The 19,307-nt window shown below is 38.0% G+C and overlaps 1 protein-coding gene across 4 annotated transcripts in view; it reads right to left on the bottom strand.

Annotated features, from left to right (window-relative positions):
• Window positions 1-4,034: 4,034 nt before the first annotated feature.
• sh2d3ca (SH2 domain containing 3Ca) overlaps window positions 4,035-19,307 on the bottom strand; it is a 57,329-nt gene continuing 42,056 nt past the window's right edge. For 3 of the 4 annotated variants that reach the window (XM_028026234.1, XM_028026233.1, XM_028026236.1), the window contains 12 exons: window positions 16,893-17,021; window positions 13,643-13,792; window positions 12,412-12,689; window positions 12,235-12,312; window positions 10,761-10,888; window positions 10,305-10,668; window positions 8,895-9,024; window positions 8,617-8,732; window positions 8,319-8,490; window positions 8,105-8,216; window positions 7,802-8,008; window positions 4,035-5,950 (listed from right to left, as the gene is read on the bottom strand). In XM_028026234.1, the coding sequence (XP_027882035.1) occupies window positions 5,775-5,950; window positions 7,802-8,008; window positions 8,105-8,216; window positions 8,319-8,490; window positions 8,617-8,732; window positions 8,895-9,024; window positions 10,305-10,668; window positions 10,761-10,888; window positions 12,235-12,312; window positions 12,412-12,689; window positions 13,643-13,792; window positions 16,893-17,021 (2,040 nt within the window). In that variant the 3' untranslated portion in view covers window positions 4,035-5,774. The remainder of the gene's footprint in view (window positions 5,951-7,801; window positions 8,009-8,104; window positions 8,217-8,318; window positions 8,491-8,616; window positions 8,733-8,894; window positions 9,025-10,304; window positions 10,669-10,760; window positions 10,889-12,234; window positions 12,313-12,411; window positions 12,690-13,642; window positions 13,793-16,892; window positions 17,022-19,307) is intronic. The other variant, XM_028026235.1, reaches the window with a different exon arrangement.

The following is a 19,307-nucleotide window of genomic DNA, read 5'->3' as shown; positions in this document are numbered from 1 at the left end:
ATTAATAATTACAACAACTTAAGTCCATTGCTCCAATGACAAAATCTTCTGATTTTGTAAAGTGAGCAGAAGTATGACGTAAAACAGTGAAACCACATCTGTCCGCTCAGTTTGTCTTGCCCTTCTTACGCACATTATCAATCATCCTGCAGACAGTTTGAACCTCCGAGTATCCCAGGGATGAAGCGGGAGTTGAGACGGGTGGGGGTGTTGATGGTCAGCAGTTTGAATTGCAAATCTGCTGCCTTCTGTTGGCGTCCACGCCATAGCAGGCCCCTTCCTCGTCTGTATTCATGTGTTAATGAGGAGCAAGCGCAGACAGATCAAGCTAGGCCTGGGGGGGTGAGAGAAGGGTGAGGAAGGCCCACTGACAGATGAGGCTGCAACGAACGTTTTGGAAAATAATAAAGACATAATCATTTTATTTTTATTTCTGCTTGAACTGAGCTGAAATGAAAGTAAATGGATACAACCCGGGATATTTATGGCTATAGGTTTCATGGATGTGGAGTGAATTGCCCCTGAATGAGCACACCATTGCTGCATGTCATGTCGCATTGGCTAAGCTGCTCTGAGGCTCATGCACAGCTGTAACGGAAGACGCTTTACATTTCCATTTACTTTCTTTCATTTAAGTGATTCTTAAACCAAATTAGGAGACAAAACTTTAGTCTGTTGTTCCAAATTTATTTACCAGTTTTATTTCATGAAGTAGTTCAACCTTAAACTAAAAACAAGATGCTGTCATTTCACCAATTAAATCTCATCTTATTATCGGACAACACTTTTGGTAAAACCTGATAACCACAAAAACTAAAACTTAACAGCCTGGTAATGTACATTTGCTGCTACGCTGCCTGCACCAGCTAAGGAGCAGCCAAGGTCACACATGATCAGATGACAATGACCAACATGGCAGATTAGCTATAGAAGGAGGTTTGAGGGGGGGATTATGGGTGAATTGATTATAATTGGCTGGCATGCTCGGGAGATCTCTGGTCTGTTTCCATATGAAAAATAAAGAGCTGAAATTAACATGTACCATGATACCAAGCAGAGAGAATCCTCTTAGAGATTACATCCATAACATGTTACGCCTATGGAACTGTATAAAAAAGGGGAACAAAAGAAAAGGACAATATCTTATTGTCTGAGGAGTCCCATCATGCTTGATACTCTATTGTTGGTGAAACTTCTTTTCATCTTTCTTCTGGTATTGGTTAAATCCCTTAGTGCCGTTTTACAATGAGTTACACTGAATAAAATGTTGTCATGTTGCAGCCACAAACATTATTGGGATTTTACATGATAGAGCAACACAAAGTATTACAATGCTTTGTAAAATGAAGGAAATGATGCCTTTAAATTTTCTTTAGTAGAAATAGAGGAGAACTTCCAATCCAGTCTGCAGCTCCTTTGTAAGTATTATTGTCATGGTTTTAGCTTCATCCATTTTTCCATCAACTGATCAACTTTCTTCTCCCTAATGGCAGTGGTATAATGCTGCCACTGCCATGTTTCACTTTGGGTATGGTGTTTTCAAAGTGAGTAAAAGTTTTAGGTTTCTTCCTTTGATGAAAATGTATTGAAACCTCAGAGATTACAAATAGAGACCAAGACTATTTAATTAAGCGTGCATTGAACAAATAGTCAAATAGTCAATGCACTAAGTCCTTAAGTCTTAAGGACTTAAGGACTTAAGACTTAGGAACACAGGAAAGAAACAAAATGATTACATCTATGGCTTTGTGCATACAGGCCAAAATGTTGTGTTTTGATCTGATCAAACAAAAGCAACTTCTTATTTGGTGTATCCTCGACATGCCTTTCTCTCTAAACCATGGCAATATTCTTGCCACTTTTGCATAGATGTCAGATTTGTGGAAGTTGTAAGTAATAACTGAGTTTTCCACAGATATCCCAGCCTGAGCTTTGGATCTCTTGGCGGCTTCTCTGATTTCTGCTCCCTTTGCCAAGCTGGCAGTTGAACCATACTCTTTTCATTTGGGATGATGAATTACAGAGTACGCTGTCAGATGTTTAAATTATAGGACATTGGTTTAGAAGTTACCCCTGTTTTAACTTCTCCACAACCTTGTCCCTGACCTATCCGCTCCATGCCTTAATCTTCACAATTCTGATTGATTGTTATCTAATAAAACTGTGACAACCACATAACACAGGAGCTTATCCTGAAAACAACTTATATAAAACGTGAGAAATTTAAAAGGTATGAACAGTTTTGCTCTGCACCCTAGCAGATGGTGTAAAGAAATTCAGCAGAAATTCTGCAATGACCATGATATAACACACCTCTGAACTCAAGTTAACAAATGCACACATTTATGCACAAATGCACAAGAGTACTCAGGGGCACACATGCATCTATATACACTCAACACACACACACTCCATCTGTCTATTCTCCCTCCCACTGCGTTGGCCATGGCTCTATCTGCAAAGCAATGTGAGGCTTCACAGAGCATGCATGCGCTCAATGCATTATTGCTTTCTTTGATACGTTTGTTTCATACACTTTGACCTTTCAAAACATGGACAGAGGATTAAGTCAAGTCCACATTTGGGCATAAACCAACTACAAAGCTAAAAGTCTGATTAGCAGCAAATAGTGCATCTACATCCACCTCAGAGGTGGATGTAGCTCCTGAGAGGAGACATCAGCAAAGACTATTGCTGGTTACACGAAGGCTGTGAGGCTCGTTTTGAAAAGGGAATGTCGCCATCTTCTGGCCTGTATTGTGCATTGCACAAGACCGGGGCAAAAATAATTTCATTAACATTTTGTCACAAAACATATAGAAATGTGTGCTAGAAAATATGTAGGAATGGATGACAAAAATAAGAAGAAAAAGTTTTTGGCAACCCAATTGAACAGGAACCTAATATGTTTTTTTTTCTTTCAACAAAACATTCTGTTGTATCCTGAGACAACCACGTTTTATTGTTTAAATAGTTGATTTTATTCGTTTTCTTTTCATTTTTATTATTTTACACCAACAAGACTGAATGTTTCATTTGTACACAAAACAATGAAAATAAATATTTATTGTATTTTCTGAGTTGAAGTAACCAATGATAGAAACACAAAGCTCACCCAACATTGCACTGAATGATTACGTCCATTGCCTTAGCTGTGTAAAATCCAGCACCTATGCATGTAGACTGCTTCACGCAGTTAATACATGTGTATGAAGACAGATGAGTGAATACTAGTGCAATCTAAAATTTTTGGTATTTTGCATTCATGGTTCACCCTCATCATGAAAAACACAATTTGAATCCATTTAAATCAGATGTATCTTCTGAATTTCATTATACCTGCCCATAGATTTAATTTCTTTAGAGATAAATGTCTCAGATGCAATTTTAAAAAAAGAAAAGATTTTGTTAAATAAAACACAGGGACCACTATGGTTGACCACATTAGTTAAACAATCCAGCAGCTCCCAACTGTTTTTTTTATAAATAATTTGTAAGATCACATAATCTGAAGAAATTATGGTATTGCTGTAAAAAAAAAACACCCCTTTTATCAGCTTTTAGCATTAGGTTTTAACTCTCATAATGGTCATGAAATAAGTGATTTCAATAAAATAATTGGTGCCACAATTATCAGCCAGTATATCAAAATTGAAGACTGGATGTTTCTAAAATTATGAGTGCTTATATATGCAAAGCATACATTTATCTGACAGATGTTTTATACACCTTTACCATGTTAAGTAATGAGGACATAGACAGCAATGGACTACCTCAAAAATGTTTTCACTAAGATACTGTTAGATTTGTGACAACAAAATAACAGACATCAGAGTCAGACATCAGATTAGAATATGAAGGAAATGTTTAGAATAACTGACTGTATTGATGTTTGCATTTTATTGTTTTTCTTAAAGGAATCAAACGCATCCACACAAGCATTTGTTTTATTTGAAAAAAAGTGAATTATTATGTACAGTACAAAAAAGAAAAAGAAAAAAAAACATGAGATCAGTCCTGAATCATTTCTTGACTTTTTTTTTTTTTTTGCTTACTTCATACAAATAAAAGCACTTCACATCATCATCATGTCAGTGAAACCTAAACCAGTAGGTATCATCTTGGTCACAAAACAAGCAAGATCTGTGTAATTTCTTCCTGCCTCTGTGTAATGTCTTTATTCCTTTTTTCTTTTTTTTTGCTGACTAAAGTGCGCCCTCTCCTGTTGGAAGTGGCACATGGCACCAACTCTCCAGAATAGATCATAGATCCAACATCCACAGAAAAGTTCAAATGCACAACTGTGGGGGTAGATGGAACATTTTCAGGAAAAAGTTGATTTGATATCTCACATGATATCTCCAATTACCTATTTGAAAAGTAAAATCCCTTAAGTATCTTGAGAGTTCCCAGCTGAAACGATTGCATAGCTCTGAGAGACGCCGACAGCCTTCTCAGACCAGTTTACAGCAAAAATACTTGAAAATAAAACAGATGTTGTTCCAATTACTTTAGCTCTATTGTTGAAACATAAATTGAAAAACATACAGCCATCATTCAAGCTAAACATAAATTAAACATGACATACAGTTGCATCTCTGTAAAATACAATATTATCTTAAGATGAATTTATTTTTGTAATTTTACTCAAAAAGTGACATTGTATCATAATCCAGTGTTTGAGGGAAAGGTTAATCAGCAAAATCTGATTACCACCATAACATGTTGAGGATGGACTATTATAACTGCGCATGTATCTAAAGCACTAAATGCATTTGGACCGCACAACTGCAGGAAAATTGCATCACCAAGTTCAAGGCAGCGTAAAAGTTTCCCCTAGGAGAAAATACCACATCTGAATGCTGCAGTTTGTGGGCCACATCGTTTTGTTCAGCAACCTTCTCAAGACACACTTTGCCCATCATTGTGTGCTTATTGAGAAACTATGATCTGAAAAGAAAGACTCACTCCAGTCACAGATTACATCCAACTCCAAAATCCCTGCAGCTTGTCTTCTTTTTTCTTATACATTTTCCTCCCACTTAACCTTTTCTTGCCATATTTGGATCCAAAGTCTGTCACTTTTTGAACTGGATTACAAAAACAAATTAATTTATTTGCTGAGATGGACTTGCACTTTCTCTGCATTTATAATGCATGCCTGATATATTTTTAATAGGACTAGATGGGATTGCGTGATCCATATAAAATAAGGTCTTGTTAGCTTCGTGATTAGCACTGAGAGATTCATGAGTTTCACTTAGAAGTGGCCACAGTGTTTTGATATTATTTTAGAAAAAACAAATAAATAAAACAGCAGAAACAAAAATGGAGGAGTAGGCTTATCGATGCACGCATACTCACAAAGACTAAACATCTCGAGAGCTATGTAAAACGTTACAGTTATCTTGGCTATAGTTTGTGACAGCAGTCGTAGGTTTGAGTTTTACTGGAGCGAAGCCAAATTTCACAGCTTCACTTGGCCCTCAGAGCCCACCGTACACATGTTCCCATCGAACAGCTTTTCCCTCAGATTTAAATATTTTAGCAGGTTAGTCCACAGGGAGGTACACATGATTTTTTTTTTCATTTCCACAGTGAGTGCCACACTTGTTCTAAGTAAAGAAATCTCCTCGTGCACTTTTAGCTGCCTCCTCATTCATTTCTGCTTCTTTCACATCATCATCCCCACTTCCGGCACAAAATAAAACCATACCACTGGGAGTGGTAAGTGCAACAAGTTGTTTTGGCGATCTGGAGTTTCTGGGCTGATGCTATAGCTCGCTGTGGCGCACAGGAGGCTCCAGTTTGTGCGACAAAGCTGTGAGAACTTTGTCAAACTTCTCGTAGCGCTCCGACTGGTTGCCCTCAGACCCGCGGCTGCCCCACAGCAGACGCATCTGAAACTCAGTCTGGAAGACCTCGTGTATCTCGGCTTGCTCCTGGAGTCCTGAAAAGGAGAAGTGATAAGGGTATTCAATAAAGATGTCATTGTAACTATGGTATTTAAAGAGAAACAGAGCTAAACAGAAAGATACTCTTGATTGTTTTGTACAATAATCAAAGTTCTGCATCAAAAGAAGCAGGGAAAGAACAACCATAGGGAGAACAAACAAGGGAATTGATGTATCTTTTTTAGTGAAAGCGCTCTGGGGAAGGACACCATTAAAATCTCCTTGTTGAGATGGTCACATAGGTTAATAATCTTTGTAAATACAGAGGAAACATCTCTATTCTAATTTGTTTAAGGCCTAATTTAATAAGTAAAATTGCAAAAATTTGCAAAGGAAGCCTTGATAGTTTGACATGCTTAATTAGGACAGAAGAAGTAATAAATTTTCCTGTTATCTGACAGATTTCTTCTGTTTATGCTTTTTTGTCACATCTAAATATTTTAGTTCAAACAAAATGTAACACCAAATATATCCAGAGTAAATACAAAAAGGCAGTTTTCCAACGGAGATTTCATTTATTAAATTGAAAAAACACCCAAAGCCAGCCTTGTCGAATCACAATATCTCCATCACATTTAAGTCTAGACTTTGATAAAACCACTTCAAAATTTCCATTTTGCGTTCATGAGCAATTCAAAAACTTGCTCTGTATTATTGTTCTGTTATGACCTAAAACATCTAGAGCCTAAAGCCATGAACTAGCGGTCAGACTTTCTTGGTTTTAGAGATAAATCAGATACAGTCTGACAAATATAAGTTGGCTCATTGGGTTCTTTTTGCTCAGCTGTGGTTTTCCCCTTTAAACACATGGAAGCGATTTTTGCCCAGTTTCTCTCTTGTTGTTGAATCACAAACACTGATTGATACCAGTGAGACCTGCTGTGTTTTAGATGTTATTCTGCGCTCTTGTATGACCTCGGAAATGAGTCATTTATAGGCTCAATGAGTTTGATAAACAAAATCAACATTTTAAAATGGTATTTTATGTATTTTTTCATTAATTCTGTCTGATATAAAACTGATGATCTGAACAAAGTGTGACAGTAAAAAGATAAGTGTGCATTTGATGCAAGAATGAGATGATACTCCAATAAAAGATTAATATACTTTAAGTAATTTTTCACATTTTTACAAGAGATGCCACTAATCACAAAAAATGCTGTCACTGAATTTGGATGAAACCTGTTTTGTGTGTCAAGCTCCTGAAAGAACATTAAGATGTATTTAGATGCAACTGACAGTATTTAAATCAACTGAATTCACTTAAAGTCTAATTTGCAAAAGGTTATATAGAGCTTGTGATGTCACAGTAATAACTTATATGCTAGTAGTCTCCCACTTGTTAGATATATTTCACCAAAATGTGGCCAGTAAGGATAATTAAGAACATGAATACTGACAATGATAAAAATAACAATAAACTTTTAAAGTCATAACCACCTACAAAAGAAAAATATTTCCAAACATAGCAAGGGTTTAAAGTTAAACATGTTAATGATTGGATTCACCCTCAATGATAAAAGGGTCACGGTGATCGATTGGTGGTTATAATACAAACTGTAGGTGTTAGCTAAAAGCTATTGACAGGCTGTTCAATAAGGCAGTAATGGCATCAAACACGAATCCAAAAGCACATTATTTGGATCAATGAACCAAACATAGTAACCATATGCATGGGGTCGATACACCAGATTAGTGGTGCTGTGACCCAGCTTATTTACCTAAAGTGTTCAGAAAAATAAGCATCTAATTCACATAAAACCACAAGGCGGTTTCTTAGTTTTGACCACACAGTGATCATCACAGAGCTGCAATCAGTCTTCCTGAGGTTAACGTGGACGTCTCACCCTGCAGCCTGGTCTCAGCAGTTGTTTTGTAGATGTCCCCGTGATGTGCAATGGTACGTGCAGCCTCTAGGTGGTGCATGACCACGTCCACGCCCGCCTCGGAGCTTTCCCAGGGTTCGAGCACCTCCCCGACGGCAGCGCCTCTCTCCAGTAGAGACAGGACTGGGAGGATGTGGGGGAAGGAGGTGCTGGACATGACACTGGACTCTGGAGGAAAAAGACAGGGTTGGAGTTCAGTTGAGAAAATAAACATGAGATGATACTCATGTTAACTAACCAAACAGCTACTGGCTAGCAGCTCACCTTTGCCATCATTCATGTTTTTCAAGAATGGTTTGAGTTTCTTCTCGTACAGAATAGCGCCCTCTGTATGTCTCTGGCGTAAAGTCACCCATGTCTGTTCCAGGCGGGAAATCTGAAGCAAACGAATGACAAAAAGAAATCAAGACCATGCTGGACTTTCTGCCAAAATGAAATTCCTTGGTATCCTCACTAGTGATGGTGATAGATGACTGACCTGTGGCATCTCCAGGGCTCTCATCACAGCCGCAAAACCAAACATGTTTCCCAGGTTACTTTTCAATTCTGCTGCTAACTGGATGGTCTTATGGAGCAGGGCCGCTCTCTCCTCTGTACTTCCTGTACAGCCAAGGAGGTCCACGGCCATCATGATAGACATGGTGTAGAACCTGAAAAAATAAAAATAAGGTTCTAATGTAAAAAACTGAAGATTATGCCATGTTTCAAATACTTATACAACATTTCAAAACTGTTTCCGTTTAACTTTCTCCACATGTAAAGAAATGTATTTGTACCTCTCCAGCAGGTCAAGTCTCAGCTGATGCCCATGTGGTAAAGTCAATAACTCCAACCCTGAGGACACTCCCATCATCCTTTGCATCTCTGTTGTTACACCTAATATTCTAGCAACCTGAACCAGAGAAATAAATATACATATATTATAATATTTATGTTTTCTGTCATGCCAGCTACAGTGAGCTTGTTTCTCTTTGCACCTATAATTACGCATGCAAGCTTGTGTCAGTATGTGTGTGTGTGTGTGTGTGCAAACTGCTTGAATGTGTACACATACCTTACAGTCGCCGAGTGTGATGTGTTTAGCTGCGGTACTGGCATCGACTTCACCCAGCAGCTCTTTGACTCTCTTCAGGACTGACATCTCCAGAGGCTTATTTTCAGCAGGAAGTAGATTAGACTCATACCTGCAGAGGGAGTGTTTCAGAGATATAGGAAATAATGGACCATGACAGTAAATGCTGCTGCAAAAATGTGGAGAAACGTAGGTTACACAATTTTCTGACCCATAAAGCTGTTCAGCTTTGAATGGGTCCAGATCTTTACAGAGTTAATCTGTTCCAAATATATAAAAAAAAATAGATCACTGAAAGATAAATTTTGAGTATTTTTTTTGGAAAGTAGCTTTTGTCCGTACGGTATGCACTGACACATTAAACTACGAGCTAAGACAAGGTTTAGCAACAGAACCATCAATATTAAATGCCGCAAGTCTATTTGTCAAAACTTATTTTTAATATACAAATGCAGCCTTTTGTATGTTAAAGAACATGTGTTCATACGCATCTTTAAATGTCTTCCATGATAGTGTTTCAGGACATTTTTAGCATGACTGTAGTGACCACTAGATAAATGGAAATCTCAAAAATGTTGTCTGTTATAATCATTAAATGCACAAACACATACTCATGAGTATTGAAGCTGTCACTGAGTGAAGAAGAGGTAAGTATTACCAGTTTTTGCTTAGTTCTACATATCACTCAAAGGTCACCTGAAATTTTTAAAAACACAACACTGCATGTTTGCACTGATTTCAGGAACAAGCTATGAACAATGATTCTCTCTTTTTATAAGCATTATAAAAAGAAAACACAAGCTTTGTCTTCTTAAGTATCTAGTAAGAATGTGTCATATAATTATATTAAGTAATGTGGAGAGAGGTTAGTTAGTCTTGGATTTTACTTCTTTATTCTAATGAAAATCAGTATTTATATGTAATAATCACCCATATACCCAGAGTGTTGCTCAGATTTTAGGGTAATTTAGCAGAGTTACAGACATGCAGGTTTGCTGCCTGCTCAATTGCTGTCATGTTTAGTTTTAAATGTATAAAAAAATCTCTAAATAATTTAAGATAAATAACTGATAGTCTGACAAAAAAGATGACAGCTGAAGAAACTATGTGACTAATTCACTTGTGCAAATATATGAGCTATGTTGTTCTTTGGCCATTATTTAAAACACAATCAGCACATATATATACAGTATATATATATATATATATATATATATTTTTTTTTTTGTTTGTTTTTTTGAAGAGATCTATTTTTGTACTATTTTACAACAGAAAACACACATATTTGGTTGTTTTTCAAAGCCCACATTTGTTCATACTGAGTTCATCTTTTTAAGAAAGACAACATCTATAGATTTTGCCTGTTAACCCTAAACTTCCTCCTGGATGTACCTGGATGGCCTGAACAAGGAGGTCGACTCCACCAACGGGGCAACAGATGTCCCGTCTCCTTCTCTGCCTTCACCTTTCCTCAACTCTTCTACTCGCAGTCGCTCTACGTAGCTCTTAGTTGGGGGTTTGGGTGGCCCGCAGGGTCTGAGGTCACAGTAACTTCCAGCCGTCTCCAACGACTGCGATCGATAGGCGGAATGATGGGCAGGCGAGGAGTGTACCGACTGAGACGTTTGCATGGGATATTCTGTGGGAGCGCTGCCGTCCAAGGGGCTGAGCTGAGGGTCGCTGGAACGGCGCATCACGGGGGAGGGAGGGACGACAGCCAGGGCCCGTCCGCCTGAGTGGGCTCTCTGCCTGGTGACTGGATAAAAAGAGAGACGAGCCTTCAACTCTCTGCAGAAGGCGCCTGTGTGATGGCAATGTATTATTTATGTGTCGGAGTCTGTCACTTACCAGCACTATACGCAGGAGACAGTGGGGTTTCCCCGACAGGCGACAAGGGGCAGCGGTACTCCTGAATCTGGTCCATACTCATCGCACAATTGCGCATTGCGTCTTTGTGATGGTGAATGGTTGATGGGCTGCAAACGGCATTTTAAAGCTTGCGTTATATAATAGGAGCCATCTTGTTACGGATGTAAATATTCTTTCTTACAGGGTGAGGGAAGAAGGAATGATTTAGTTTGTGAAACGGTCGCAATAAAACTGCATTTCTGTTATTTATGAACTACAACAAGGCAGAAGCAGACATGAATTTGATTTTAAAACAGGAGAAAATAATCAATATCTGAGATTCACCACCATTAAAAGCAATACAATTTTTCTTTTTTATAAAAAATTTAAAAGTCTGGTTTGCATTTATTTTCAACCTCTTTTACTCTGATAGACCAAAATAAAATCAAGTGCAAACAAATGTCTTCTGAAGTGCCCAAGATCTCCTAAAAGCCATCCACCCTGAGAAGATGGAGCCAAGAGGCCAATTTTAACTCTGGAGGAGCTGCAGAGTTACACAGCTTAGACAAGAGCATCTGACAAAATGATAATTAGCACAAATGAACTCCACAAATCTAAAGTTCATGGAAGACTAGCAAGAATAAACCCATAATTACTCCTGCTTGTAGTTTCCCTCAGGCGATGTGTGGGACTCTGCAAACATGCAGAAGATGACATGACAGTCAGATGAGATCAAGGTCAAATCTTTTGGCTCACATGCCTTAGATCACCAAAACTGGACGTCATCCTAAGCATATCACCCCTAAAGCAAAACAATTGCTGCATCACACTGTGGTGATGCTTTACTGATCAGGATTGGTAGTAAGACGCTTGAAGAAAAATCAAGGATTAACATTTGAGACTCGGGAGAACCAAAGCAAACTCATGTGTTGGACCAGCATAGTCAAAGTCCAAAATGAATTTAGTCCATTTGTGTGGACCAAATGATGGTCCAGACAAGCTCTCCATCCAATCTGATTGAGTCAAAGTTCTTTTGAAAAGAAGATTGGGCAAAGATTTTAGTTTCTAGGTCATACAAAGCGTGCAGACATTTGCAGGTAAGGTGGTTTCAGAGTATCGTCTCATAGAGGCTTAAAACAAATGCACACTACACTTGTCACATAAGTTAGTAATAAATTTTAACCATGTTTTGTTTTTACTCCATTTCATAATTGGGCATTAAATATATTCTAAATAAAGTATCTTGAAGTTAAGGTTACAATGTCACAAAACTTTGGTATCTTGTCTGCTCCTCATTGGTAGATTCATCAAGTTTTAAACGGCTCCATGCCGTTTAAAACTTGCTTCACTGGGTGCAGAAGTGAACAGTTCTCATCACAAAGGGAAGTACTACAGGTGTCTGTGAAGTGAAGGGGCTCTAGGAGTGTGGAGGGAACCAGAGCAACACCATTGTTGTCACACACATAAACACAACCTGCATTCGGACACAGGCTCCGGCTCTGGCTCAGGTGGGGCCAACGGTGTCTCAACTGGACTGGGGCTGTCTGAATCACTGATTATGTATGCAACATAAAAAAATCAATAACATTTTTCACAAAGCTGCAAAGGAGAGAAGACTGTCAGAGAGCATCGGCGTCAGCGCTCTCCTCACCTGTGAGGCATCATCTTTTCTGTCGTCAGCCCGTCCGTCATGGTGACACTTCGTCGCTTGATGTACGCCCCCCTCTGGCTGGACGGCGAGTAGGCGGAACTGTGCTTGCTGTTGGACAGGGCGAAGGTCGCCTCCAAGTAGCGCAGAGGTAGAGTCCTGCTGACGGGACAGTAGATGTGGGCGCCGCTGGACTGCGAGACGGCTTTGCGTTGGCCCACGTAAAAGCGTACAAGCTCCTGAACAGAGTCGAAGCTGTCTGATTCCAACATGTACTGCACCTGAGGAAGACGAGGAAGGAAGGTTTTGTTTTGAACGCTTGCTTAGAACATTTATTCTATTCTGTTCTATTATTTATGAAGTGAGTAAAATATCTGCGGTTTCTCTTGATCCCCCAATAAAAGCACTGGAATGATCTCATAGCTGGTAAACACACATAAAAGAAAGAGTAAGCAGGATCGCAGCTGGTCAGCTTAGTACACCTGCACCATGTTAGCAGAGACAACAAGACAACAAACACAAAAATATCAAATGAAAAGTGAAATATTTATTGTCTTGGCAAAGAAAAACTTTCTAATTCAGCTTAAAATGCAGAACTCTTGTGTCGTTGCTAAAGTAACCAGTTAAACAAGGTGAAGTTTGATAATTTAGGACAGACCTAACATGTGGCAGCCTGTTGCTAATAAAATAGTCACATAATATCAAAGTTGAACACAATGACTCACTGGGCAAACTCCCAACAGATGAGAACAAATGCATCATTAATGCTATTAGTTACAAGTGTAGTTTTCCTGATGAGCAACTTAAACCCAGGAGGTGGCAGATTTCTTTGATCTGGAGCTTCTGCTGAGTCTGACTGTGTCGAGTGTGCTGTGACCATAAAATAAGTGTTTGTTTTTCTTTTCTCTGGGTTCTGCACGGAACCACAAAGGCAGGTCCCTAAACTTCCCTCATTTTCAAACATTTCCATTCAAGTTGATTATATTGTCTGTATGCAGGAATAGAAATTCACTACAACTGGTTGCCATATACACCAGATCAGATTTTTACATCCTCATTGTCTCTTTAAACATTTTTCCCACTGATCTTTGTTTTTCAAAATGTAATAAAATTAAGAAAGATATCAAAGAAATTCTTATCATATTTTACGTAACAAAAAGTATCTCAGATTTTCACATTGACTGCTTTATATTTTCTTGCTCAAAGATCCCTGCTCTAAGAGAAGTTGACGTACCTTGGTCTCATTTGATTTCACCAGAACTTTGCTGATCTTAAAGTGGAGCACCTCATTGTCCCATCGACAGGTCAAAACATAATCACCGATATTGGTCAGGGAGTCTCGCACAAGGAAATCACCGTTTCGCAAAACCAGAGACTCAGACACCTAAACGGGAGAAAAAGCCCAGTTAAGTAAAAAATAAAATAAAAAAAAACTACAATGCAAATAGAAAAAGAGAAGCAAACTTGGCTACATTAGTTGTGGCATGTGTATGAACAATTTGTTTCTCACAATTTGAAGGATGAATAATTGAATTAGGAAATGTGTGGTTATTTATAACAGTTCCCAGGACTTAGTGCTGCTGAACAAACATTTGTCCCAGTGTTAAACAGATTTTTCACACTGATTCAGTTTTTATGATCCATTTAATACTCTACAACACCAATGAAGAGCCAATCTAGAAAACTAAGGCTCCATTTAAGATCAACGAAACAGCGTCAGGCTGCACATATCATTGCCAACTAAAACAGCACTTGTGGAGAAAAAGAAATCCCAAATATCCGTTAATTAGATGTGTGGAAAAACAGGCACTAAAATCAGCCTGAGGAGTATGTCTTTTAAAGCAACCTGTAAGAAGGCTGCTTGTGAATCAGATGGTAAAAAGCGTTAAATTCTTTAAACAAACCATGAAATATGCAGTGCAACAAAGCCAAAAGGAAAACAGTGTCACAGCCCAGCAGGAGGCAGCAAATACACAGATCAAAGGCCTCAAATTCATGCAAAGCTTTTATCTCCCCCAGTGCCAAATGTTATTCTGTAAAAAGGAGTAGGATTGTGTTATTAGAAATTCAAAAAATATGAAGGGAAAGCTATATGATTTCCTTAAAAGTGAGATATTTTAACTTTAAAACAATGGTTAGAGGATGAGGAACCTAATCAGGAGGGGTGGATGGGATTAAACTGATTAAAATAAACTCACTAAGTGCTATCTTGGTAACCTGGCCTGGGGTTTTCCCCAAAGTTTAAACTGGGGGAAATCCTTGAATATATGAATATTTTACGTAAATTAAAGGAGCAAAAACATGCAGATGGCACAAATTGATGTTTGTGTTTGAAAGAGAAGCAGGTTGATCAAGAGCCAGAGAGACGAAGAAGATGAAGATGAAGATGTACCCTCCACATGTGCACCCAAACTGTGTGTTTATGTGTATTTGTGTCTTTGTCACCAGCTGTGAAGCTCAACTGCGTACATCAGCAACATACGCAGCTGTCTGTTTGGCAGAGTCTCCCTCCTTCCGAACGCTAAAGCAATTGCTGCCGAGCTGCGACAGATGATGGGCTTCATTAATCAGTGTCGTTCTGTGAGTAAACCGCCTAAACTGCGCTTTCAAAGCCAGAGATGATGTCGGAGTAATCACTCTGCTAATACCATGTGATTACAGGCACAAGTGTATTCTGTGTAATATTTGTTCAATGTAAAAGAATTTCTATTCTTACACAAACGTTGCTTATTTCTTTGGTTTGGATTTATGTGTGTGTAACCAGGACAAATTAATCTGGAGGTAGAGTTGCATCCGCTTTCATTTGTGTCTAAGTACTATTCCTGTATTTGTTTTCTAGAAAATTGACCAACATTCAAAACTGTTGTAATTAAGATGACATTTTTTAACAAAAAACATAATTAAGCCTTAAAATTTTCATATGACATGTTGACTTTTATGCCTGTGAGCCTGTTAAAACTCTTAAAACATGACCTACACCCAGCTGGGAAGCCCATGGCAACGCCACTAAAATCAGTTAGTGTCTACTTATTTTGGTAGTAAGATATTTTCAGCAACAGCAAGGTGTTTAAAATGAAATCAGAAGAATCAAAACTGTTCCTCCTATTTAGAAGGAAACAAAATAATTTTGAGCCATGGGTGTGATTAAGATGATAATATGCACTTTCAACCTTTATTTTATTCTCTTGACGGTTTTGCCAAAAATACAAAATGTAAAATAAACTGAAAGCTGAAAAGCAGTAATTTCCAAACTCTTTGACCTCCAAAATATGTCAGAAATGGTTTTGTTAGGTGTGTGTTGTTTACAGCCACACCAATACAATTTTTTCTCTGCCAAATTTCACACATAGTTTCACATATTTTCAGCTTCTGAACTCAGACGGTGTGAACAGATTTGTAAACAACCTTTTTTATTTTGACCTTCTACATTTTCTGACACACTCTCAGATTTATCTGTGTACTTTGTGTAAAGTTCTGGATACAGACATATTGTTAAGAACATGTGGTCCTTGAACTGTAAAATTCAGCTTCAACACTCATTCATTAAATACATAATGTCTTTATATCATTCATTCATTTTCATTTGTGCTTTTTGCCACCAGTTTGCATCTAAATTCTGATTTGCTGTCTGCAAGGTCTTTCAGGTCCCTCCACAGTGACCTAGTGCTGCTAAGAAATTTTCATGCATACATAATCATAAAACCTCAGAGAAATAGGTGGCACACAGTCACAAAAAAGACAACCGGGAAAAGTAGAAAAATAAACTCTGAAGCTTTGGAAGTTTTTCTAAATCTGGAGGATGAAGGACATAGATGTCTGAAGTGCTTCTGCAGCAGTATAAATAATATTCAGTCCCACTCATAATAAATCCAACCAGGCAAATTCCAGATTTCAATCAGACAGTTGGCAAAGAAGAGTTGTCCACCACATTAATGATAGTTTAATATTTTTGGGTTTGGGGTTTTTGTGCATTGTACATCTATCTAAAGGTCTCAAATATGATTGCAATTATGTATTTTAGCATAAAGAAAACTTACAGTTTTAGGTGGTAAACAGGGTATTTGTATCTTTACAACAATTTAACACTAAAAAGCATTCTTTCTCCAAACTAAAAATGCATTTTGAAATTAGCCATATCTCCCCATTTATTGTACACAAAAAACACAGTCAGCTTCACTTGAGACTGTAATGCTCGTAGTTACCACCAAATTACTTAATTCATTCTTTTTTTAAACATCACATGAGGAAAACTGATATTTAAAAAAGCGTATATGATGAATTATTTATGACTGAGCAAACCAGAAGCAAACCAAAAACTTTAGGTTTTAAGCTGCTAACTAAACCCACCCGTGAATTTTGTGAACCATTCATTGGTAATGGAAGTTATGATTGTACTTGTGATTGAAAATTATTATATTGCTGTTTTACTGTCTTTACTCTGTGCAGTCTGACCAACAATTAAAGAAACCCGACAGTACTAATACCTCTCTGGGTATGTGACCATGGTACCAGCCATGGCTCCGGATGTCAGCAGGGCTCATCTTCAACTCCTCTTCCAGTTCTTTACGAAGTTTCTCCGGAGGAGACTCCAGCAGGTATTTCTCCTTTGAAAACTGTAACAAATGAGAGATAAAAAAAATATGGCATCAGTCCAGGTGTAACTGGGCAGACAATACTTATATGGATGTAAATTTAAAAAGGCGATAAAATTTGTCAACAACTTTTTCCAAATGATAAAGACTGCAAAACAAGTATGCATAAAAATATAAATGAACTTTAAAAATGTAACAAAAAATAAGATTCACATGCAAACAGTTATAACAACAGTGATAACTGTTGTTTACAGCCACACCAACACATTTTTTATGTGGCATAGGTCTATGCAATACAAGTCATCACAAAACACAAACACCTGTGCCACAGAAGGCAGCACTGCAGGGAAGCATCACAATGTACAAAAGGATGCACACACCCACTTCTTCAAATCCACACAAAAAACAAAAATACCACAAACAATAAACTAAGAGAGAATCTGTTGAGGAATAAGTTAATTGTTTGTTGTTCATACACACTGCAGGGACAGAATTTCACTCGTTAAGTCTTGGCCACTGAGAATGGCTTGGTGAAATTACCGGTCCAGTCATAAAAGCATAATACAGATACATAAAATTTTATTCCAGTTTAAGACGCACTGAGTAATTGGCACTTGACTGTAATTGGATGACTTTTAGCTTGATTCAGAAACTCAACAACACTGCCATTTTCAATCAGTAAAAGGACCACATGTAAACCACTACCAAGCTGCTCTCACAAAAACTGTCTTCAACACAGAGAGTAAAAAAGTTATCAGTATCAAGGATGTGTTTAAAATGAGGCCAGAGGAAGCACAGAGATGTAAGACATTAATCTCTATGACATGTCAGTCTGCCAGTCTGATTGCAAGAAAAGAGCAAGACATTGAACAGAAATAATACACTGAAATAAATACAGCAATGTTGATCTATTTAATCCTCTGGATCCTTCAATGTTCTAAAATTGACATTATTTTTGCAAATCTCATAGTTAAAGTAATACATGGCCACTTCAGCACTGCAAACTGTACTAACTGCTCATATAAGATGCTATAAACAGTTTGCAACACATTTTTAGGATATTAGTAAAACCCTGCTTTACAGCAAATGCCCTCAATGACATCACTTCTCAGTGATGTGGTCATATAAACACTTATTGCTCACAGTAAGAAAGCTGGACAGAAAATATTTTGAATGCTGTTTTTGTAATATCAGTTCTTCAAGAGAAATCATAATTTCCTGAAGCCTGCAGGTCAAAGCTTTACTAAAGCCAGACCTCAGAAATTGGCCAGAAAATTCTGACTGTTGCATCTCTTAATATGGTTCACAAATGATCACCAAAAGAAAAAACTGCTGCAAACACACACACAAAGGCCCCTCAGCTGTGTGAGTGTGAATCAGTAAAAGCTGCAAACATTCAGCTCATTACACAATGTGTTATTTTTTTTGCAACCAAGGCGCTTAAAGGCTCAGGAGGTAGAGCAGGTCATCCACTAATTGAAGGGTCGGCGGTTTGATCAGTAGCTTCTTCAGTCGACATGTCAAAGTGTTCTTAGGAAGAGCCTCAATTATATACAGCCAACTAGAGTGTGTACATGGAAGAAGGGGATTTCTATGGGCAGAACAGAGGCTTTGTATGTTAATGCTTTGCTAATCAATCAGAAAGGAAATGTCTGAATGCAGCTTATTTATAAAAACATTTTTCAGAATAACTGAAAACAGTTTACTTGGGTTACAATTACATTTATATCCATGTTATTCATAATTCATGACCTTGCCTTCAATTTGCAATAAATCCCTTTTAATTCCTTCAAGTTCACCTAATCTGCTCTAGTGCTATTTGCATGAAGAAAAATGGGAACTCCCTAAATGGGACCCTGAAGCCACTGTAACGACTGATGGCTGTGGAAAGATTGAGTTCAGACGAGCAACCTAACATAATTAATGCACAAGGCAGGCACACACAAATATCTGTGTGCACACACACAAACTTTGACAGAAATCTGAGCCAGGATAAAAATCCACAAAGGAATAAAAAGTGAAAACAAAATCTTCATGACTGCCAGTATGAGGAGGAATGAGACTGGCGACCAGAATAAACAGTAAACAACCTTGTCGCTAGGGCTAATCTGTTCTTTTTTCCTAATATTTGCCCCAGTTATGTTCCTCTTTTTTACCCCCAGACCTGGTGTTGTTCACTGACACACTATCAAATACACACAGTTCACACAAACAGCTCCTCTACCAAATCCTGATAAAGTTACAGCAAGATTGTTGTCAGACTTTTCAGGGACAACACAAACATTATGAGTAAGGATGGGAAGCTGT

Source organism: Xiphophorus couchianus, chromosome 8 (assembly GCF_001444195.1).
Source record: "Xiphophorus couchianus chromosome 8, X_couchianus-1.0, whole genome shotgun sequence".
Lineage (NCBI taxonomy): Eukaryota > Metazoa > Chordata > Actinopteri > Cyprinodontiformes > Poeciliidae > Xiphophorus > Xiphophorus couchianus.
Note: the sequence above shows the minus strand (reverse complement) of the source record. Positions and strands in the feature narration are given on the sequence as shown.